The sequence below is a fragment of the Sarcophilus harrisii genome, chromosome 1, assembly GCF_902635505.1.
Source record: "Sarcophilus harrisii chromosome 1, mSarHar1.11, whole genome shotgun sequence".
Taxonomy (NCBI): Eukaryota; Metazoa; Chordata; class Mammalia; order Dasyuromorphia; family Dasyuridae; genus Sarcophilus; species Sarcophilus harrisii.
The window spans coordinates 442,165,398-442,189,611 of NC_045426.1; the positions used below are offsets into that span (position 1 = coordinate 442,165,398).

Below are 24,214 nucleotides of genomic sequence, written 5' to 3' on the forward strand. Positions count from 1 at the left end.
CTCCAATTATTCCTCCCTTTTCCCTTCCCTTCTCGCTATTTTTTTTTTTTTTTTCTATTTTTATTAGCTGCCTCTTCCCGGAAAACATAGGATGACAAAGGTACAGGGGAAAGTCCTGGAGACCTTCGGAGCTGTACAACCTTTTAGATACAACGCTGGCCAATCAGCGTGCGCTTTTGCGTACACGTGGCGGACTGACCAATCATAGCGCCTTTCTACGTACAACTCGTATTTTTGGCTCTTCTAGGTGCGTTTCTTAGTTCGTTTTGGACCCTTGTTGTCTCGGCCTCAGTCAAAGAGGGTGGAGTGCGGAGAGGTGTATGTGTGTGAGAGTGACGGAGAGAGATACGGGGAGATGTGTGTGTATGTGGGGGTGCGTGTGTTTGGAGAGACGTTCCTGTGCTCCCCTTGCCTCAGCTACTTCCGGGTCCGGAGTAGATCCGGAAGCCCCAAGTTCCGGAAGTATGTCCCTTTGGGAGCCGAGGTCGACTCGGGAGGGGGAGGGGGCGCAGTTTGAGGGGGAGGGGAAAACATTCACTGAACGTTTCCGAGAAACTCTGTCTGGACCGTGGTTTCTCCCACATCATCCCGACCGGCGTCGGCTCTTTGGTGTCAGCGCGTTTGCATGCGATGATTGACAGCCGGCAGGCCAATCGCCTCGTCCTCTCTAGCTCGGGGAGTTGCCCCATGTAGGACCCCGGTCCGCGAGCTCTGGCCTGCGTGGTTACGCCCGCGGACCGGCTTCCTCTGTTCCAGGTAGGAGCAAACCTAAGTGCCCCGAATCCGGAGGGCGGGGAAGAGGAAACCTGGCGGAAACTGCAGCGCGCTCCTTGACCCCCTGGAGTGCCCGAGGCCAAGTCTGAGAGCTCGGAGGATGGCGTTGGGCGCTCCGCCCCGAGGCTTCCTCCAGGAGTTCCAATCCGCCAGGCCCGGCCGCGTTGCGGCTTGAGGGCGTCTTCCGGGCCCCGGCCTTCCCGGATCCCCGAAGTCCCTGGGACAGTGCCCGCCTCCTTATTGGATCGTGGAGCCCCCTGTCTTTTCCGCTAGTGTGCCTCGGGAGCAAATCCCTAATCCTTTGCAATAAGCATGCTCACTTCAGATGCTTCTCCGTTTATGTAAAAATAATCAGAAATGGAAACTGGCTAACAGAAGCATCAATTATTTGAAAACTAGTTTCCTATAAAGGGGGAAGAGGAATTTGATGGCATTTAATACAATTCAGGAGCCAAACGTTGCAGTGTCACTTTTTTACTTTAATAAAGTATTGCTCCGTATTTAAAATAATTTTTTTTTAACAGTTCATGCAGTGGCATAAAGTGACCTATCAATTAACAAGTGTTGACTAAATTTCTTACATGTTCCAGCCGTAAAACAAAATCCAGTCACAGAAACAAAAGCCAACGAAGTGCTGGGCCTGGAGTTCAAATGTGGTCTCTTTACTAGTTGAATGACCTTGAGCAAGTTATTTAACTCCTATCTGCCTCAATTTACTAAACTATAAAATGAAAATCTTATTAATATATCATCCAGAGTTGTGAATAACAAACGTGATAATATTTGTAAGGCACCTTGCTACTAGCGTCGTTTTGAAGGGGAGAGATTGGAGACAGTGTACACTAATAAGTACATACAAAATAGGTTAAAAAGTAGATAGATCCAGGTAAATATTCGCCTCTAAGGAGATCAGCATCTCTGGAAAATAAATGGCTCTAGAGTTAAACTTTGATTTGATGGAAAGATTTTAAGAGATGCAAGTGAAGGGAGAGTGCGTTCAAAGCACAATTCAAAGCACGGCAGACTGGACGAAAAGTCTTGGAGATGAGACTATAGAATAACTTGTAGGAGACACTGCAAGCAGGCATGAATGAATAAAAGAAACAAAAAGCATTTGCTATTTTGTGTCATTCATTGTCACTTTCTTGGAACGCATACAAAAAAACTAGCAGAATCTTAGTGTTTGTTAAAAAAAAAAAAAAAAGGTAACACAAACACATAATAAGTCATGTAAGATGGTTTTGCATTTTATCCAAGAGAAAATAACTATAAAAGCATGATCCAAACTAGTACAGTAATAACATTTTGGATTTGAATCCTGACTGCCCTTTAATACCTTTGGATGAGTTGATTAACTTCTTTGGGCCTCAGTTTCCTTATCAGTAGAGCTGGTAGATTAGATAAATAACAGACCTCACAGGACCTTTTTCAATTCTAAACATTTGGTTCTAAGTTTAAAATTTGGGTTTAATAGTAAAAGTTTCAAAAAATACTCCCTTATCCTGTAATTGCAAAATAAACTTTTTTTTAAAATCAGAGTTGGCCCAAATTCACTTTAACTTTGTTATTTTTTAAATATTACCAAATTCAATTTCAACTTTGTTAACTTTTAAACTAAGGAAATATTTGTAATAATCATAATAAAATTATGTTAGAAATTACAAAATACTTTTCATAACCTTGAAGTAGGCTAATATTTATTTTAAAGCTTAAATTAAAGAGAAATAAATATCCATACATGTGATCTTCATGATACTCCTATTATCTAGGAAGTGCAAGTATTATTCCTATTTTGCAAATAAGGAAAACAGCTCAGTAACAGCTGTTACTGTTACTGTTGCTGTAACAGATAGTACTAAGAAAATAATCCCAAGGTTTCTAATTTTTTAATCCAGTTCTTTACATTAGTTTGCCTTTATCTGCAAAATAGATAAGTTACTCACATTATCTTGAAAACTGTTCATAGCTTGTGCCATCCTCTGATTCTGGGGTGTCTAAAGTTTCCTTCTTCTTTCCTCACATCTTACTGTGTCCATGTTTTCACATTCCCTGTGTGGTCTGAGGTGATGAGCAACTAAGCAAATAAGTTTCCTGTCACATCACTGACTGATGTGAATTTGGGTTAGTCAAGTAACTTGTCTGGATCCAAATCTCCTAATCTGATAAATGAGGAGGTTGAAACAGATTATCTGAGATTCCTGCAAACATAAATGCTGTATATAATGACAGACAGACACAGAGAGCAAGCTTGGTACTTTTTGAAGACTTTTAACCTACTTTGTCATGTAAATATCCCAGGATTTTTATTATCAAAGGTATTTCTGTTTTTTGTATCCTTTATGATTTTCCTTGCAGCTCACTCCTTTCCACATCTTAGATACTGACACTGGCCTCTTGTTTGTTCATCACATCTCCCTACCTGCCCCTCATACCTAAAATTCTTTCCATCTTTTTTGGCTTTTGGCTTTCTTGGTAGCCTTCAGCTCTCAGCTAAAACCCTATCTTCTCAGACAAATCTAATACTTCAATGCTAGTGCCTCCTCTCAAAGATTATCTTTAGATTATCTTGATGTATGTCATTATTTGCAAGTTGTTTCCCCATTAGACTGCGAACTTCTTGAGAGCTAGGACTATTTTTTGCTTTTCTTTACCTAGCACATAGTAGATGTTTAATAAATGCTTGTTGATTTATCACTAAGCTACATTTTTTAATCCCTATTTAATCACTTATTAGTTTCTTCTACATAAAAATTTTCTTTTTCTTTCCTCTTTTTCAGAACTCCCCTCTACAAGCCCTATCACACATATCTCTATTTTCCCAGTGACCTCTCTCACATAGTACTTTGCTTTTTAATTAGATTGCTTTTATTTTGTTTGTTTTTTTAATGCCACAAGGCAGTTAGGGTTAAGTGACTTTCCCAGGATCACACAGCTATTAAGTATCACATGTCTGTGGTCAGATTTGAACTCGGATCCTCTTGACTCCAGGGCCAGTGTGATATCTACTATATCACCTAGCTGCCTCATATATTCATTCTTTATGTACTTTATATGCAAATTTTGTCTTTCTTAATATAAAATCCTTGAGCATGAACTATTTAATTTTTGTTTTTGTATTCCCCAAATCCAGCACAGTACCTGGTATGTAGTAGGTGCTTCATAAATACTTACTGAATTATTATTCAATTGATTTTTGCTAGTATCTCTTCTGACTTTAACATAATATATGATTCAGTGTTTCTACTGATAAGGAAAGCCTCTGTGTCTTAAGGTTTTTCTTCTTTGTTATTTAATTTTCCCATTTTCTTTTTTCTAGAGCCTATAAACATTTTCTTTTAAGTCAAAGTTTACTTATTGTTTTCCAGAATCACAAAAATAGAGACCTTGGTAACACCTTAATCTAATCCATGCCAAAAAGGAATCACTCCTATGACATACTCCCAAAGAGGACCTTCAGCCTTGCTTGAAGACCTCCAATGAGAGGGAATCTATTACTTCCTGAAGCAGTCCACCTCACTTTTGGACAGCTTTGTTAGGAAGTTGTTTTGTTTTGTTTTGTTTTTTTCTTTCACTAAGCCTAAATATGCCTCTTTGCAGCTTCTACTTATAGTTGGTTATTGCTCTCTGAGACCAAAGAAAATAGGTCATATTCCCCTTCCACAATACTTCAGTTACTTGAAGATTTTCCTCGTTTTATTTTATAATCACATAATAACCAACAAATTGCTTTCCAATTTGCAATTCACTTGATATACATTATCCCATCTTAACCTCACAATAGTCCTATGAGGTAAGTATCATAAATATTGTTATCCTTACTTTACACTTTTGGGCCCATTTTGGGCCCCAAAATTTACATTTTGGCCAACCTTACTTACCCAGCTGGGAATAGACTTTTTGACTATCTCCAGAGTTCTTTCCACAATCTTAGCCTGCTTGCTCTCTCAGACTTTAAAAGATTTTTGGTTTTTGTTAATCCCAGTATTCCTATAGATGTCCATGACTTAATTCAGATGAAATATTTGTAAAGCACTTGGCATCATTCCTGGCACATGTTTTCAAAAATACCCTGCTCTGTGACTACATTTGGAGTTTTCTGGGTAAAGATGCTAGATACTTGCCTAAAGTCACACAGCTAAGTAAATGTCTGAGGTGGGATTTGAACTCAGAAAAATAAGTCTTCTGACGTTATGCCCATCACTCTTCACTACACCACTGGCACATGTTAGCTATAATAATATTGGGCAGTTAAGTAGCACAGTAGATAGAGCATTGGGTCTGGAGTCAGAAAGAGTTGAGTTGCAATATAGCCACAGACAAAGGCTGTATAACCCTGGGTAAGTCACTTAACTCTGTTTGCCTTAGTTTTTTCATCTGAAAAATGGAGAAGAGGAGAAGAAAAGTGGCAGGCCAATACAGTATCTTTGCCAAGAAAACCCTAAATGCGGTCACAAACACTGAAATATAATATGGTATTAATCTGATTGATGATTCTATCTGTACTCGGGTTCAAATCAGAGTCGAAAAAATGACTGCATGAAAGATGATTTTAGAGTGAAGTAAGGTTTATTTCAAGAATATAATCACCCCCAAGCTAGGTTGACTTTTTTAAAAAAATTATTTCTATTGATACCTTTATTTTTTCTTCATATTTTCAGAATTTATCTTTTATACTCATCAAGCTCTCTCTTAAAATGAAACTTAAGAAATAGTGGTTAAAAAAAGCAGTTCAGCAAAACTAATAATTTGACCATTTATGACAGTGCAATATTTCTTATCCATAGGAGAGGAAAGGAAGAGGAGAAAGTAACTTTCCTTTGTATTCTTTTCAAGGGCCAAGTTTGACTATTGTATTTATATCGAGCACAGTTCCTGTTATAAAGTAGGCACTTAATAAATGCTTTATGATTTATTTGGCAGGATGGTGAATGTCTGGCCCACAGGCTATATATAAGGCTGGCGAAATCATTTCATCTGACCCTGCCAAAGCAATTGCAGGTGACAGCAACTTCCCACTGCTTGAGTTCTTAAAGTTGATAATTTTGTATGGCCCACAAATGATATTTTGACTATTCAAATGGGCTTTAGTAGGAAAAAAGTCCCCCATCTCTGATATGTAGTGATATTCTAGTTTTGCTTGTTTCACTGATTTATTAATATTTGGTATTTCATTAAACTTACCACAAGTTATATATTCATTCCCAGGTTAGTGGGCATGTGCCTTAATTCCGGTTATTTGCTATTTCTAAAAAGTGCTGTTATAAATGTTTTGATATGATATGGGTCTTTCTGTCATTGACCTCCTTCAGATAGCTCTTTAACCATGGAATCTCCAGGGCAAAAGTTACGGACATTTTAAGTCACTTTTAAAAAACATATAGCTAGATCCTGAGTAGTGCAAATAATGAATCCCCTAAAATAGTTAATAGATGTAATTCACTCATTTTGAAATTATAGTTCTGTAAAATTATGATCACTGGTTCAAGCCTAATGGGAACATGCAATGTAAATTATAATAATGAAACAATTTTAGAGAATTCATTATTTTGACTTCTAGCTATATTTACAAGTAATATTTGAAGTGATTAGACCAAAACATAGCTCCATCAACAATGTATGAGTATGCTTGTCTTCCTCTACCTTCTACAATCAATACTATATCCATTTCTTGTTTTTGCTGCCACTTTGCAAGTCATATGAAGTAAAAATTCAGAATTGTTTCAATTTATTTTCCTGACTATCATTTGCAAATTTGAAAAGGTTGTTATTTTATAAGTAGATTTTATTGATATCTTTTATTTCTGCCTCAGATTAATTTCCCTTTATCCTTCCTCATCTCAACCATAAAGCCTTCCTTTGTAACATAGATTTGGTGATTAAATAGAATTTTCTAAATAAACCTTTATGTCATTAGTAAATAGGAATAATGTTGTCCCCTTTTCCTGTCTTTACATTTTGAACTTCTTTGTCTGACCTTAATGCTATTGCTTACATTTTTAGAACTTTTACTAAATATTAGCAGGTAAAATAGCTAGCAAATCCTTGTGATTTATTTGGCAAAGCATCTAGGAGTTTCCATTGAACATGATGCTCATTTTTGGTTTTAGATATATATACATATTTAATCATACAAAAAATATTTCTTTATGCTATACTTTGTATGATTTTAACACAGAGTGTTATACTTTGATAAATGATTTTCCTGCCTATATTGAGATAATTACATGGCTTTGGACATTTTTGCTTTTAATATTAAAAATTACATTGATTGTTTTCCTAATATTGAACTTACTTGCATTCCTTATATAAAGCTAACTTCATCATAATGAATGATTTCTTTGATGAATTGCAATAATCCAACAAGATTTTTATTTACAATTTTGAATCAACATTCATTAATAATTTTGGTCTAAGGATTTTGATGTTTTATCTGTCTGGTTTAGCTATTCAGACTATGTCCTAATGAGACTTTGTCTCATAAAAAAAAAAAAATCTAATAATTATCTTCTTTAGTTTTTGAGACTAATTGTACTAATTGTTGGTTTGTTCCTCAAGAGTTGATAGAATTTTCCAGAAGTTCTTACTTTTATTTTTCTCTTCTTTTTTTCTGATAACTCCTTTATAGTTTAGTTGTATTTCCTATTCTGATATTAGATTGCTTAAGATATCTTATCTTTTGTTAGTTTTGATATTTTATGTTTTTGAAGATGGTCCTCTATTTTGTATTACAACTTTGTTAGCATGTAAATGTGTACCCTAAATTCTAATCATTTTTGCGACTTCTGGGTTTGTTATGATTTGACTTCATTCATTTGCTGCTTTGTTATTTTGATGTTCAGCTCTTTTTTATCTGAGTGGTTAAACACATCAATTTTAATAATATTTTTAAAAAGCCAATTTTGAGTTTGGGGTTTTGTTTTGTTTTTTAAGTTTCTCTAATCTCAATCCATTTTTTTTTCTATTTCTCTTGTGATTTTCTATCTCTCTTTTGTTTCTTTTTTGTTGTTGTTGTTGTTGTTGATATTTTCATTTTTAAATGCATATTTGGTTATCCTTTTTAGTTTTACTAATATGGTTTTAGAAATATAATGTTTTCTCTGAGAACTATTTTGGCCACATCCCAGAAATTTTTATGTTGTTTTATGTATTTTATGTATGTTGTTTTATCATTATAATTTTCTTTCACATAATTATTGCTTCTGTGATTTTTTTTTCTTTGACTCATTCATTATTTAGAATTTTATTATTAAGTTTTCATTTGGATCTGTGTTTTGTTTGTGTTCTCTGAATTGATTACAATCTTTATTGTATTCTGATTCATAAAGGATGACTTTTTCTTTTCACATTTGTTTGGAATATCTCAGTGCTTTAGCATATGGTCAGTTTTTATAAAGCTAAGAAATACATTTATTCCACTTAGAAGACACTATAAATCTTTTAGCTCTAGTTTCCCCAAGTTTGTTCAATTCTATCTCTTCCCTTTCATTTATCTTGTTAGGTTTGTCTAAATCCAAAAGAGAGACATTAGAGCCTCCTACTGTTATTGTATTGTTATATCTTTTTGTCATTCAATTTTCTTTTCCTTTATGAAGTTAAGTATAATGATACTTGGAACAAAAAAGTTGAATGTTAATGTTGATTTGCTTATGATTCCTTTGAGTATAATTTACTTTCCTTGTTTATCTCTTCATATTGTAGATTTTCGTTTTTACTTTGTCTAATATGGTTGCAATTCCTACTTTTTATGCATAGTTAATTTGTTCTAGACTCTTGTTTTTATTCTGTGTATATCTTTACTTGTATTATATCTCTTGAAACCATAAGATAATATTGTTGTCATTCTTATTTTATTATGTTGTTTAATCCATTTACATTGGGTGGGGAAGGGGAAGGGAAGGCAATTGGAATTAAATTACTTACCCAAGGTCACACAATTTTTTAATGTGTTGAGCCTGGATTTGAACTCAGACCTCCTGACTCTAAAACTTGTACTCTATCCTTTGCACCTAGCTCTCCCAAGCTATTCCCATTTAAAGTTATAAGAATTCTATTTACATTTTCCTCTATTTATGTTGCTAGTATTTAAAATAAAAATTGGGGGAAGAGGAAGGAGGAAGGGTTGGCTCTACCATTAGTTTTGCCTAATCTACATTGTTGCAACCCTATTCCCACAAGCACTTAATTTATTTACCCACCTTCTCCACCCTTCTTTTTCTTAGCCCTTTCCCTAGTTTTGTAGTTTTTCCTAATTTATATTTCTTTCATTTACTTACTTAATTCTTCCCCATTTTCTTTCCTTTTCTTTTTCCCTTCTCAATTAAGTGTTACAACCAAAATCTTCTTTCATCTGCTTCCTTTCAGTTTATTTTTTTTTTTATGGTTTGTTCCCCTTTTTCTGTACATCTTTTTTGTAAGAAAGATTACTTGTTCTCTTCATTTATTCTCTTCCCTTTCTGTCTGTTTCATATTTTTGTTCTTTGATTTATAGTCTATCCACTTAGTTATTTTTTAATCTCTTTGTGTTAATGGAACTTAAGCTTCTAAAGAACTAGGTATGATCTCCCCTCTTTTAAACAATTTCTCTTATTGCATTTGTACAACTTTCCCTATCATCTTTTTTTTCTCTTGTTCCTCCCTCTTAGAAATATTTTTTCATAAGAGAAGTAATGAGATAACAAAAATCACAGAATTTTAGAACCTTAATGATAATCTACTGAACTTTCTTATACAAACAGAGAGCATACAGAGACCAAACAGCTGACACAGATGAGTGGCAGAACCAACACTAGAACCTGGTTTTCTTAGTCTCATACCAGTGCTTTTTGTACTCTGCCATACTAATATATATGTGAATGTGTATACATGTTTGTGTTTATATGTTTATTTTTATGTTTATTATTTTCCTGACAGTTTAGAATTGGAAGTGATCCTGGGATCATCTTCTACCTGAAAAGGAATCACCACTTATTATATGCCTGACAAATAGCCATTAGGTTCTGCTTGAAGCCCTGTATGGTGAAAAGGAACACACCATTTTCACTTTTTCTCTTATTGGCACTGTGATATTTGCTAGAGGGTTAAAATGGACCTAGTCTTTTTTGTATTTTTCCATTTTAGTCTTCTTCTCACATTTGGTAATGATTCCTTGCAAATAACACAAACCATGTTCATTTATTACCCTTATTATATATTTTTGAACACTAGCACATTAAGAACCACCATAGGGCATGATGGTCTTGTTAGCATAGATTATCTTCATATTTCATTGTCTGGCGTTCACTTTTTTGTGATCTCGAAGATAAAATCATGGTTTGAATAATCAAAAGTTCATTAGTCTTCATAATTACAACCAAAAAAAAAAAAAATCTAGTCATTTTTCCATACCTTAATGGTAAACCTCTGAATTTCATGTATCATCACAAATTCTATTCTTACTGTCATTTATAGCCTGATACTGGCACAAGTCTTGTATGATATTGAGTAATACTAGTGGTCTCAATTTCTAGTACTTTCCCTTTCCTCATTTTAAATTCTCATTATTAATAGCTCTTGTCTCATTTTTGGTCATTTTGCCTTTCTCCTATATGCCACTGAAAACTGCTGCCAAAGACAGCTGCTTAAACAGTCCTCAAAAGTCTTGCTGTACTCAGCTGTGGGGTAATTAGGCCCTAGAGCACTTTTCTTCCAACAGTTTAATCTTACTGTTTACTTCTCATGCTATGACGTCTGCCTCTAAATTACTTATTTCTTCATCCTTTGATTAGAATCCTGGCATGGGCCCATGCCCTTGCCCCTAGATCTGTAACTATTCTGGCTTCTGAAAGAGTTCTATTATTTAAATAAATTTTTAAAAACCCATTCCCTCCATTATCCTCAGCTTCTTATTTGTTCCATGTCATCTTAATGTAACTATTTTTATCTTTTGAGCATACCTCCACTTTATATTTTCCTTGTACTCTTAAATGTCTTTTGGGGATGGCTTTCTTTCTTACCTGATCTTTCTTTTTTCCTTCATCACCTTATCCTGTTAATGTAGATGTTTCATTTATTCTTTGATTTTTACTACTACTGTAATTTCTTTCCCTCCCTGTATCTGTGCTTTCCATTATGTACTTTTGAAGGTCAAAATAATTGTTTTACTATTTATTGTCTTTGGTTTTTCTCCTCTTTTTGAGATCTGAATGTGAAGAACTCAAGTCTGTGAGTATTTTACAGATGAAAAGACTAAGGCATATATTATTTACATTGAATGTCAGCAACAGAACTGAGACTAAAACAGAAGTCTAAAATAAAAACTTGTTTTATGATTATTAAAGCATCATTTCTATAATATTTCTTCCCTTTCAAGATTCTTCTGCTTCACAGTTATAGAAAGAACAGTAAAAGTTGATGTTCAATTAAAATGGTACTGGAGATTGAATGCAAATGACAGGAATGTCCACTTTTAAGGGGCAACTAGGTAGCATAGCTCAGACACATACTAACTATGTGACACAAAGCAAGTCTTTTAATCCTGTTGCCTCAGTTTTTCATCTGTAAAATGAGCTGGAGAAGGAAATGGCAAACCACTCCATTATCTCTTCCAAGAAAACTCCAAAAGGGATCCAAGGAGGACAGGACCAAAATAACTCAAAAGGAGTTTTTTTATGTAGTTTTTTTTAAAGTTTTTTATTTCAAAAAGATTAATAAAATATAAAAGATGCTGATGTTGTCTTTAACTTTTCACCAAAAGATATTCTGTTCTTAGAAAATGTAACTTATAAAATACAGCACTACTGACACACACTTTTAAGTTAAGGTGGCAGAACTGTTTTTAAAAAATAGTGTCATGTTAAGCATTCTTTATTAAAGTTATAGCTGCATAATTTTAAAATGAGCATTAGGATTTAGAATAATCAAGCAGTACATCTTTATAAGGTAACTCCTTCCTATTCATTCTAAAGGATATGAGACAGGAAGAAGTATGTCTTACATAAAATCATTTAATAAGTCAGCGAAAGAAGTGGGTTTTGAACTCATTTTCCCACTTCCAGTCCTGTTCACTGTCCAGAAAGTCACATTGTTCATAATGAGACTTAGTGATAACTTGTTCTCTTCTACCCATGCTACCCATGCTTGTAATGTGTTCTGGGAATAACTGTCCTGCTAAATCCCTCTTTGATGCATGTCCCATTTATTAGTATTGATTTCAATACAATAGACAGTAAATCTATCTGACTACACAAAGGAAATAAAATATTTGGGTATGGGCAAGAAGCTTAGCAATCTCCAATCATAGAATTAAATTTGCATAACTGTCCCTTACTCTTTAAATTAGGGTTGGTTATGTGTATGTTTCCCCTTCCCCTTTTTTAAAAAACTGAAGTGGCTAGGCTCAACCTCTTTGATTACTAGAAGAATTAAAGGAGCATGACATCCTAGAAATTAGTTGTAGAATTGGAATAGTATAGCTTCTCTATGTGTAAATATGTATATGGGCTGGAGCAAGGAAGGTCATAGGACAAATAATACCATGGATGTTATTTGGGAATCATGTATTTTTGCTGACAAGGTTTAAGACCTGTAAATTTGAATGTAGAATTTTTGAAGGCAGTACGCATTGACAAATATGCCTAATGGTAATACATCTAGTACTGAGAGTCTCAGAACAAGTCAATAATAATGGCTTATATTGATAGCAGCAACGTAGGAGATGTTACTGGGTATTATAGCTAAAATCCATGTTATCCCCTTAATCATAATTACATTAATATTGACAGGCCCTTGACAATACCCACATTATTATTGATAAATTTCTGTCAATAACATGTTTCTAAATAAAATATATTCATTCATAATTTGTATAATACTCAATAAAAGCTCTAAAATACATCCAAAGAAATTCCTGTTTCCTCAGTGATATACATTAATTTGTTTTGGTTATGGAATATGCCATATAAGAGGTGCTTTTGATTTTTTGAGACAAAATAAGACAAAGCATGTATTATTTTTTTAAAGATGTTATAACTATTTTTTGTATACTGATTTTCAGTTGTTTTTCAATGAAAGAAAAGCAACGTGACATGCCTGGTGATAAAAATGTCAGCAGGAGACCTCTTTAATAGTTTTTAGTGCAGGATCATTTTGTCTTAAACATATTTATGTGACAAGTTAATCACTCTAACTTTGGTAGACGTTATACCTTTTATCTGGTTTTCTTTTTGCCTTAAGCATTCCTATCACATGTCTTCAACTTAGGGTATCCTTTACTAAATAGATAATAGTTGTTTGTGGTTGGATTTCCTCCCCCCTCCCCCCACCCCAGTTTATATTGACTGGAAATATTTGACCAAGCTCAATTTTTAGGATCTTAAAAGGTCAGGGAAAGGGAAGAAAATGTTAAAAGCATGAAATAACATGTCTGAAATAAAGAAAAATGTCGATCCCACCCCAAAAGAATATTCTGGTGAAATCAAGGCAAATTAGTAAGATTGTAAAGTGAGATCAAAACAACAGTCAATTCAGTCCAGTTCAGTGGGCATCTATTAAGTATTTTCTTTGTGTCAGGCACTGTGTTAACTGCTGAGGATATAAAAACATAAATCAAATAATCCCTATCTTCAGAGAACTTATATTCTATTGTGCATGAGCACAGAAAATTAAATTCAAAATACACGAAGTGTCCTAAAAGTATTTGTACAATCAAGCTAAAAAGTGCACTAAGGCCTTTGGGATATCTTATGTACAAAGGAATTTCCAGGGAAAAGATATTAACCACTGTTGGGATCATGATTGGCTTTCCTGTAGGATATAACAAGTAGAGGGTTCTTAGAGATGAAGATGAGGGAGGAGTGCATTCCAGGTAAAAGGCATAGAGGGGAGTTAGGGAATAACATGCAAGGGGAACAATGAAATGGGTAAGTTTGAGTAGAAATGGGAGTGTGTAATGTTCTGTAAGTTTAAAAATTTAGGTTGGAAGTTTTAAGGGTCAAACCAGAGGTTTGGATCGTGTCCTCAAGACAGCAAAGAATCACTGCAATTTCTTCAGTAGATTAGTGACATGGTTAAACCTACATTTTAAGAATTTGTCACCTTTTTGAAGACAGAGGCCAGAACTAGGGAAACAATTAGGGGTCTGTTGCTATGTTGTTTGGGTAAAAAAAGGTAAGTGACTAAACTGAGGTGAATGCAGAGAAAGCACAAATATATAATTCATTAATTTGGAATATATTAATAAGAATTGACAAGATAGCTCATTGGATGTGAAAACTGAAAGAGAAGGAAGAACAAAAGATTACTCTAAGCTTGGAAATCTGAATGACCAGAAACATTTTGGTACCTTCATTAGAAATAGAGATTATTGAAAGAGAGAGGGTATGGGGGAAAAGATATGTTATATTTTGAACATAATGAGTTTGAAGCTGCTATGGGACATTACAATGAAAGTGTTTCATAGATAATGGGTAACAAGGGACAGACTGGGACTGTATATACACACAAATCAGTAGAAACTTGATCACTGAGAAGAAATAGAGAATGGCCTTCGGCACACCCATGTATGAGAGTGACTTGGATGATAATCTTGCAAAGGACTCTGAAAATCAGCCAGGCAAGTAAGAGAACCAGAAGAGAGGAGTGTCGTGAGAACACAGATGGGGAGAGTATCTAAGCAGTGATTTATAGAGTCAAATACTATAGAAATATCAAGAAGGGTAAAAAATAAAAAAAGATATTTGAATAAAGTATTTTCAATTGAGTGATGAGGTCAGAAGCCAAATTGAAAAGGTTTAAAAAGTAAATATGAGGTGAGAAAATCCCCAACTGAGCACAAGAGGGAGAGCTAAATATTTAAAAATAAGTAAATAAATCTGTAAAATGATTGAAAGAAAATAGATGAAATATGGGAGTGGTCAAAATATAGTTAACATTTCATGAAATCACAGAATTTTTTTAGTAGAAGAGACCTCACTGGGCGTCTAGACTGATAATTTTTTGAAAAAGAATCCTCTTTACATCAATCAGCCTTTACTTGAAGACCCCAGAGAGGAGGAAACTACTATCTATCTATAAACACACACACACACACACACATGGCAGCCTATTCCACTTTAAGTTTTATTTTTTGTTGGAAAGTTTTTCCTTATGTCAAATTTCAGTGACCACTTTGCAACTTCCATTTGCTGTTTCTGCTTCAGGAACACCAAGTTTGGTTTCTGTTTCATTTGACAACTCTTTTATGTACTTGAAGATTGCTGTCATACACCCCTTCACTCTTCTTTAGGTTAGACACCCTCAGTTCCTTTAACTGCTTTTCATAAGACTCAGATTCATTCTTTTAGTCATCCTTTTGTGTGTCCTCTCCCTAATATCCCATCTTCAATCAGCTGCCAAATCTTATCCCATCCACATAGCTCACATTGACTACTCTGTATAGCCATCTTTTTTAGTTCAGATCCTCATCTGGACTATTGTAATTGGGTTATTGGTTTCTACTCTCTTCCTTTTCCATTCTGTATTCCACACAGATGGCAAAGTAATCTTAAATACAAATAGCATCCTGTCACTCCCCTGCTGAAGTACCTTCAGCATATCCTTACAGCTAAGGTCTCCCCTGCATCCAAGGCCATCTCCAGCTCTCCTGATCTATAGCTTGCTACAGGACCCAGCTGACTGGAGAAGAAAGTAAGACTGATGACTGCATACCTCACTCTCACTTAAATCCAACTCACTTGCATGTCCTGGCATCACTCCCCTGATGTCATGGTCCTCTTCGAGAACAAAGGACAGACTAACAACAGCCTGTACAAATATCTGCATTAGTATTTATTTAAAGACTATACAGTCTCTCTCCAGGCTTCCTTCTTGGGTATTACTGCATTACTCCACTTTGTGTGCATGTTGTCCCTTGCATTTAGTGCTTCATTTCTTGTGGGACTTTATCTTTTGCACATAGCCACATGCCTAGAATGCACTTCTCCCTCATTTCATCTCTTAAATTCATTCTCTTACTTTATTCAAAACTCAGTACATGTGTTATTTCCTTGTTGCTCATAGCTATTAATGTTCTCTTACTCATCAAATTATCACGTATATGCTTACCTGTTCACATACTTTATTTTCCCAATAGAATACAAGCTCCTTGAAAACTTTGACTGTTTTTAGTTTTGTCTTTGTATCCCTAGTATCTAGCATATAGTACCTTTCACATAATTAGTGTTTAATAAATACTTTTAAAGTTGGATTAATTCAGAACCAGCCACTGTTAACTATCATTTATTCAAAATACAAAGAAGAATGGAATGGAATGATTAATGAGAAGTTACAGTTACATAGGAGGCCATTTGTCAAGGGATTATAATGTAATAAAGCATAGTGCTAAAATTATACTGATAATAATTTATCTCTAAGTATTCATAGCATGCCTTATATTAGATAATAAGTTTCATGAGGGCAGAGACCATATTTTATTTTTGTGTCTTTTGTAGTACTTAGTATAATTATTTGTACATAATAGGTACTTGATATATATATATTTGTTAAATTATATTTAAGTATCTTACACTGTCTCATAATTGTTACGAACAATTTTATTCAACATTTATTTATTGAGGACTTGCTGAGTGTAATAAATAGCGCTAAATGCTTTTTGGGATACAAAGATGACAAAAAGAGTCAATGAGATCACCTTTATGCATCCTTGCATAAATATAAACAACCATACTTGGTTGTTGGTTCCATTGCTCATTTTTCTATTCCTATTCTTTTCTCTGTAGCTATTGGAGGAGAGGAATAGTACCTGCTAAGAAGCCACAAAAGGAAAACATTTTATTTGTTAGGTATGTGTATATAAACAACACCATATTAGACAATGGCATATAAACAAAGTTTAAATAAGAGTATCTCTGCCCCCTGTTCTGTGAATTAGTTCATATATTTCCCCAGATTTCTCCTAAGATGTCCATCTTGCCATTCATTTGTCCCAGTGTAATAATATTATTATACTCACATAATACCATTTATTCAACCATTACCCTTTGCTTCATTTCTTCCAGACATCTTTGAAGTCCTTGTGGGTAAACTTTTCTTTTCTTTAAGACTTGTAGGTATAATCTCTTGTGGATATAATCTCTTCTGATTATATGAGATTATAAAATAGCCTCTCATAACTCATGATATTTCTTTATTTTGTTTGCTACTTCTCTTTGCTCATGTCTCTAGTTTCAGTTTCTGCACTGGGACTTAGTATTAGGTCCATCTCTAATTTTTCATGAACTCTTGTATGGGGTATACAGTTCCTGAATTATAAATATATATATATATTTTTTTTTCATAAGATTCAGATTCATTCTTTTAGTCAGCCTTTTGTGTGTTCTCTCCCTAATATCCCATCTTCAATCAGCTGCCAAATCTTATCCCATCCACATAGCTCACATTGACTACTCTGTATAGCCATCTTTTTTAGTTCAGATCCTCATCTGGACTATTGTAATTGGGTTATTGGTTTCTACTCTCTTCCTTTTCCATTCTGTATTCCACACAGATGGCAAAGTAATCTTAAATACAAATAGCATCCTGTCACTCCCCTGCTGAAGTACCTTCTGCATATCCTTACAGCTAAGGTCTGTTTATATATATATTATATATATATATATATATATATATATATATATATAAATACAGAGAAACACTATTGTAGTCTTAATACTAATATAGTTCTGGATTGGGGTTTCTAGGATGAGGCCTCACCTTCTGCTACAATCTTAGCTTTTGCTTTCTCTTCAATTCTAATTCATGTATTGGCGAAGTCCCCAACTGGGAGTTGGTTCTAGCCTTGCCAGACCCTGATTAGATGTTAGAAATTATCCTAGTCCTACCCTTCTTTGCAAACTTCTCATCCCTTTCCCTTCCCTGTCTTTTTCTCTTTCATCACACCTTTTTGTGTTACCTGGATGTTGAACTTACTTTATCTCTTACTGTGTCTTTTGAGTATGTCATGGGTCTCATTACCCTGTTGTGTCTCCTTTAGCAATGACTTGAGGAGATTGATTGGGTAACCCCCCTTGCTGCTTCAACAGGTCACAGCTGACATACCCTCAGTTATGCTGACTTTCGCTTTACCTAGTACATTGTGGCTCTGAGAACCCACATTTTTAAGACTCTTTGAGAACAGATTGGGTACAGGCCTACTGCAGCCCATTCTATCTTTCCCTGCATATACCCCAGCATATTGAGAATAGCTTCATAAACCATTTAGAATAGTTCATGCTGCCTTCTCTTTGTCTTTTCATGATGATTCTCTAAGAATTCATAGGCTTTTGGCTAGTTCAATTTTGACCCCTATGGAGGAGCTCACTGTTGTTTCTTTTTGGTGTTCTTGATCATTTTTATAATGTTCTTTCAGATACTTTTGCTGGTATATATTTGGGAGAGCTAGACTGCTCTTAAAATATTGGTACCTTTTTAAAAAAAAATTTGTTATTATAAACTTAATCAGCAAAATCCAACATGGACAAATGCAGAAAAACAAAAAGGAGATTGTATTTGCAACTGAAAATACCTGTCATGTACAGTTTGGTATTTTTCTCCACTACATACATCTTGGGATCTTTTTTTTTTTTTTTGAATAATTTGACAATAATTTCAACACCATCCTGTCTTCTTCTGAACTTTTTTGTAATGTTCATTTTTTAATAACTCATTGATATCTTTTGCTTTCTTTTCTTTATAAAGTATCAAAATATCACCATTTCAATCAGAATTTTACCTGTGAACTTCTCATGCAGAACTGTTATGTCTCTTTTTCTTTTATTCCTAAATTCAAATATCAGCAGTACATGTAGAGGGACAAAAGGAAGCAATTGGAAAAAAGTGTGTGTGTGTGTGTGTCTGTGTCTGTGTCTGTGTACACATGAATCAACATGAATTTATTAAGCACCTACTGCCTCTCTTAGGCACTAGAGATATAAATATTTTAAATTAAATAATACAAGGAGTTTGTATTCTAGTTAGAGGGATTATTACTAGAGATGAAACTTTATTTAGATCAAGTAGCTTCATTGTAATGATTCAGGCAGTATCAGACCATCGGTCTCTGCCTCTCTGTCTGTCTCTGTGTCTCTGTCTCTTTCTTTCTCAATTTCTGCTGAAATAGATTAGCATTTAAGAAGAAATTTTTAAGTGTCTAAAATCAAAATTTTCCCGTTTCTTTTTTCTTTTCCTTTTCTTTCTTTCTTTCTTTTTTTGAGAGACAATTGGAGTTAAGTGATTTATTATCACACAGCTAGTAGTAAGTGTTAAAGAATTGAAACCATATTTGAATTCAGTCCTTCCTGACTCCTGGACACGCGCTCTATCCATTGTATCATGTAGTTGCCCCAAACTCAGAATTTTCTGCATCTTCAGGATTAGCCCAAATTCAGAGACTATTCTCTTTCAGAATAGCTCTAGAACAAAATAAATCCCACAAGCTTCCTCTCTACTTGAAGCTCATATCCATGGTGGTAATCCAAAGATTAGGAATCTTCTACATTAAATATTGCTGTAAATTGATGATACAGAATGATTTCCTAAGACTGAAGGCAGCATATTATAATGATGGCTCTGGAATTAGAGTACTTTAGCCAAGTTTCTTAGTCTTCTGTGCCTCAAGAATCCATAAAGCTAGGAGGTTGGATTAGATAACTTTCAAAGTCCCTTCAAGTGCTATATCCATAATCTTATATTTGTCAACCATTTTACTTTATTTACCTCTTCTAATTTCTTGACTCAGTATCTTGGCTTCAGTATCTCATCACTAACTACCTCCACTATGTCTTTAAATCTGTTCCTCATAGACATTTCAAACTCAGCATGTCCAAAATAAGAACTCATTATTTTCTCCTTCCAACCCTAACCTCTTCCCAATTTCCTTGTTACTGTAAAGGTACCACTGTCCACTTACCCAGGATTGTAACCTTGATGGCACCCATGACTCCTTACTCACACTCACCCCACATATCCAATCTGGATCTGTATCCAATCTGTCATTTCTACCTTTAAAACATCTCTTGGATATTTGTCAACTTCTCTTACATAGTCACATTCTTAGTACCAGCCTTCATCATTTTCACTCCTAAACCATATCAATAACTTTGTTTGGTCTCACTGTATGAAGTCTTTCCCCAATCCATCCTTCAATTTAGTTGCCAAGGTGATCTTCCCAAAACACAGGTAAGACCATGTCACACCCCTTCCCTGCTCAATAAACTCCAATGGCTCCTTATCACTTCCAGAATCAAATATAAAACCGTTTGGCATTTAAAACCATTAACAAGTTGGCTCCTTTTTACTTTTTCAGTCTCTCCTTCCTGTACTCTGTGATTCAGTATCTCTAATCTCCTTGCATTCTTCTCAAAAGAAATTCCCATCTTCCAGCTTCATGCCTTATTACTAACTGCCCTCCATGCCTGGAATTCACTCCCTCTTCACCTTTGATGTCTGGCTTCCTTCAGGAGTCCACTCAAATCCCACCTTTTGAAGGAAACCTTTCCAAGTTCATCCCCTTCATCTATCCCCACCTATATCTGACTCAACCTACTCCATGTTTCACATTCATCTATCCTAGACATCTCTGGATATCTCACCACACTACATATTCTGCTCTTCCCCACTCACTCTTACTACTTATCTGGAGAACAGTAAGCAAATCAATCCTGCCATTGCGTCTGAAAAAGATATTAAAAATGATCTCTACTTTGTCTCTATTCACCATTCCTTTGATTCTTCAGCCTTTCACAGGTCACCATTCAGCTGTATGTGTTGTTTTCCCATTTGAATGTAAACTCTTTGAATCACTTTTCATTTCTGGATTTCATTGCACCATGCCTGCCACATGGTGAATACTTAATAAAAGCTTTTTCATTTATAAATTCATTTACTTATTTAAAGGATTATACTTTTATTCCAAAGTCTTGGATACTGTGTTTCAATTAATGTCACTGAAGTTTGTATTTCTTTTTGGCTTTCATTTTTTACTGATGACTGACCTGAAGTAACCTAAATTGTTAATTTTTTTTAGATAAATTAATGTCTGTCTCTTCTTCCATCTTGTATTTATAAAGTTGATTTTTTTTAACTCAGGTATAAAATTTTAACCTTATTTTCATCTTATTAGATTCATCCTGATATTCTAACCTGTGGCATTTCAGTGATGCTATCAAAATGTGGATACTTAACAATTGAATACCAGTACACTACCCTATTACAGCAAACCATACCAGAGTCGCTGTCCTTCAGATTAGGTGAGTATATATACTTCATATTTCTCTGCTTCTTATTCAGGATGCTAACTATGTAAATGGACTATAATTTGAGGAAAAGAGTAAGAGATAAGGGAAAGACTTACTATGTCATCATATTGGTGATTTATCATGTTCCCAACACTTTTGTTCTCTTTGTTTTACCTCATACCAATGACCCTACAATTTACCACATTTCTGAATCACATTTTGCGCTAAACTGTTCTTAATATTTCTTGAAAATTTTCCCCATATATAATTTATACCAATTAGTAGTTTAGTTTTAATATTACTATATTTATTTGAATAGGATTTTGAAAAGAATTAATTTCTCCTTGTCAATTTCCCAATAGTATGATAGGAGGTGTAAGTATTGACCTCTCTTATCACTGCAACTTGCCTTTATCAATGAAAATGTAAATAATTAAAAATTAAATTACTCATTTAAAGGTATACATGTGGAAAATTCCAGGCTAGAAAATAAACTCTACATCCAGTGAAACATACTTTGCTGTCCTTTGGTGATAAACCACTCCATTAGTTATACTAATTTAAAGATAATTTGGAAAATATCCTTAATTTTAATTTATTTTACTAGATTTTAAAGTATCTGGCTAAAAGTTTGAGACAATTCTGCCTTGTAAATAGTTTGTTGAAAAAAGATAAACCTAAATATCTTTAAAGGATCAACTAAATTTAGGACACACACACACACACACACACACACGCACACATGTGTACGCATGCACCCATGTGTATACACAGAGTATATAATATAAGCATTTAACACATATAGTATATAAATATAGCATATGAGATAGAAGAAAGGATACAGTTTTAATAAATTATAGTAATTATATTGCTATAGTATATTCGCACTATTTAAAGTTATAGTTTTCATTCTGAATGCCCTGAACATGAATATCATACTTATACAGATTTATTAAGCATTAACAAATTGAGATGTGTTTACTTATTTTTTTGTTTTCACCAGAGCCCTGAAGTGAAGAAGATATGGCTTCCCATGGAAAGAGTACTGATCACACAAATCCTGTACTGAGAATAAGTCAGTTGGATGCCCTGGAATTAAACAAAGCCCTGGAACAATTAGTTTGGTCCCAGTTTACTCATTGTTTTCATGGGTTTAAGCCAGGGTTCTTAACCCGGTTTGAACCTGAGGTAAAAGCATTTTTGTGGCTTTTCTTATGGAGATTCACCATTTACTCCAAGAATGCCACTGTGGGACAGTCAATTATGAATATCCAGTACAAGAATGATTTTTCTCAAACTCAGAAATATCAGCCACTAAGTAAAAATCAAAAGTTATGGTATGCTATTTGCACAGTTGGAGGAAGGTGGTTAGAAGAAAGATGTTATGATTTATTCCGTAACCACCATTTAGCATCATTCTATAAAATCAAACAGTGTACTAATTTTATTGTTGGACTTTTGAAATTAAGTAGTTTGGTTAATTTTCTGATTTTCCTTCAAAAAGGAAAGTTTGCTACATTGACAGAGCGTCTTTTAGGTATTCGATCTGTATTTTGCAAACCCCAAAGCATTCGAGAAGTTGGCTTTGAATACATGAACAGGGAACTTTTGTGGCATGGTTTTGCAGAATTTTTGATCTTTCTTTTACCACTTATTAATATCCAAAAGTTGAAAGCCAAATTGTCATCTTGGAGTATCCCTATCACAGGTATTCCTAACAGTGATGATACATTAGCCATTCATGGCAAAGAATGTTCCCTTTGTGGAGAGTGGCCCACTATGCCTCATACCATAGGTTGTGTACATGTGTTTTGTTATTATTGCATTAAAAGCAGTTACTTGTTTGACATGTACTTCACTTGTCCTAAGTGTGGCACAGAAGTGCAGAATTTGCAACCACTGAAGTCAGGGATTGAAATGTCAGAAGTGAACGCTCCTTAGAAACAGAAATCTACCTTCTTTAAGCAAAATAGGAAATACTTAAGAATGCATGTAAGATTCACTGTTTCAAATCTCTTTGATATATATAAGAAGTAATCCCTGGAAGCTACATTATATCAAATTTATTATGTAAATTCTAATCTTGAAAATAAAAATATCATGAGTTTGAACTTAATCAGTTTTTAGATTTTTTTTTTTTTTTTTTTTTTTTTAACAATTGTAGTGTTTTGGTTAGCTTTCTGGAGGTCTTTGGACTAGCCTTCGTTTCAGCTGAGTAATCACCACGAGAATAGCTGGGGATAAAGTCCAAATTCTTTATGTTTCCTTCACATCTGTCTCTTTGCCTGTGGCCCGGGCTAGCTTTCTGGAGGTCCTTCAGAAGGGCCTTGGTCTCAGTGGAGAAATGAAGGAGGACAGGCCAGCCAGCCACGGTGGTGGGAGATGGAGTGAATATCTCTGCTCCAGTCCTTGTTGGCTCTTATATACTCTATTATAATTACATCATCGTAGGTGTCAATCTTGTAGAATTATATTAAGTACTAAGTACATGTAAAACTAGATAACTATTGTCTTATCAATCCTCTGAGTTAACACCTTGTAAGAATCCTTGTTTCGAGTGTTTTTCTCCAGAATTCTGACCCATTACATGAACTAAGGATTTTTTTTTTTCTTTTTGGCTTATACTCAAAATGTTAATGGCTATTCTCTTACTTTCATGAATAATAACTAGTAAGAATGTTTTTTACTGCAAAGAAGTTGAACTCTAAAATATTATTTTAATTATAATTTATAACATTTTGGGGGCACAGGGTCATATTTTAAAATGAATAGAACTTTTCAGCTCACAGAATCACAGATAGAATGGCACTCAGAAGACATCTAGATTCCTTTCAAGATTATTACCTAGCTGCAGGAAAGTTAAGTAACTTACCTAAGCCTACGTAATCAGGATGCATTGGAAAAGGTATTTAAACTAGGTTCTGTGACAGCAAAGCTAATTCTCTTTCTACTGCATTATTTTGCCTAGTAGATCATTTCATCCAACCTCCTCATATGTACAGATAAGAAAACAAGGCCTAGAAAGTTTCACTAGCTTATCTCAGGTTACTAAAGTAAATACGTAAATAATACTTAGAATTTAAACACAGCTACTCTAATTTCAAAGTTACACTTGCTAAATATTTTGGGCTCATTATTTTTAAATCATAGTATAGACGATTTCCTTAATATATTTGAAAAATCACTTAACTTGG

At 34.4% G+C, this 24,214-nt stretch overlaps 1 protein-coding gene across 4 annotated transcripts; it reads left to right on the forward strand.

Moving 5' to 3' along the window:
- Nucleotides 1-223: 223 nt before the first annotated feature.
- On the forward strand, nt 224-23,128 carry PEX2 (peroxisomal biogenesis factor 2). 4 transcript variants are annotated; one of them, XM_012541249.3, is made up of 4 exons: nt 491-756; nt 5,695-5,772; nt 20,906-21,032; nt 22,024-23,128. In XM_012541249.3, exon 4 carries the CDS (start codon nt 22,044-22,046, stop codon nt 22,959-22,961), a length of 918 nt encoding a protein of 305 aa, XP_012396703.1. In that variant the 5' UTR covers nt 491-756; nt 5,695-5,772; nt 20,906-21,032; nt 22,024-22,043; the 3' UTR covers nt 22,962-23,128. The 4 variants fall into 4 exon arrangements, with proteins under 4 accessions (XP_023351726.1, XP_012396703.1, XP_031802100.1 ...); XM_031946240.1 differs by lacking the exon at nt 5,695-5,772 and adding an exon at nt 16,527-16,589; XM_023495958.2 differs by lacking the exons at nt 491-756; nt 5,695-5,772 and adding an exon at nt 224-247.
- The last annotated feature ends 1,086 nt before the right edge of the window (nt 23,129-24,214 follow it).

Coding starts and splice junctions, on each gene's coding strand:
- PEX2 (XM_023495958.2), top strand. CDS start 22,044: ATGGCTTCCCATGGAAAGAGTACTGATCACACAAATCCTGTACTGAGA.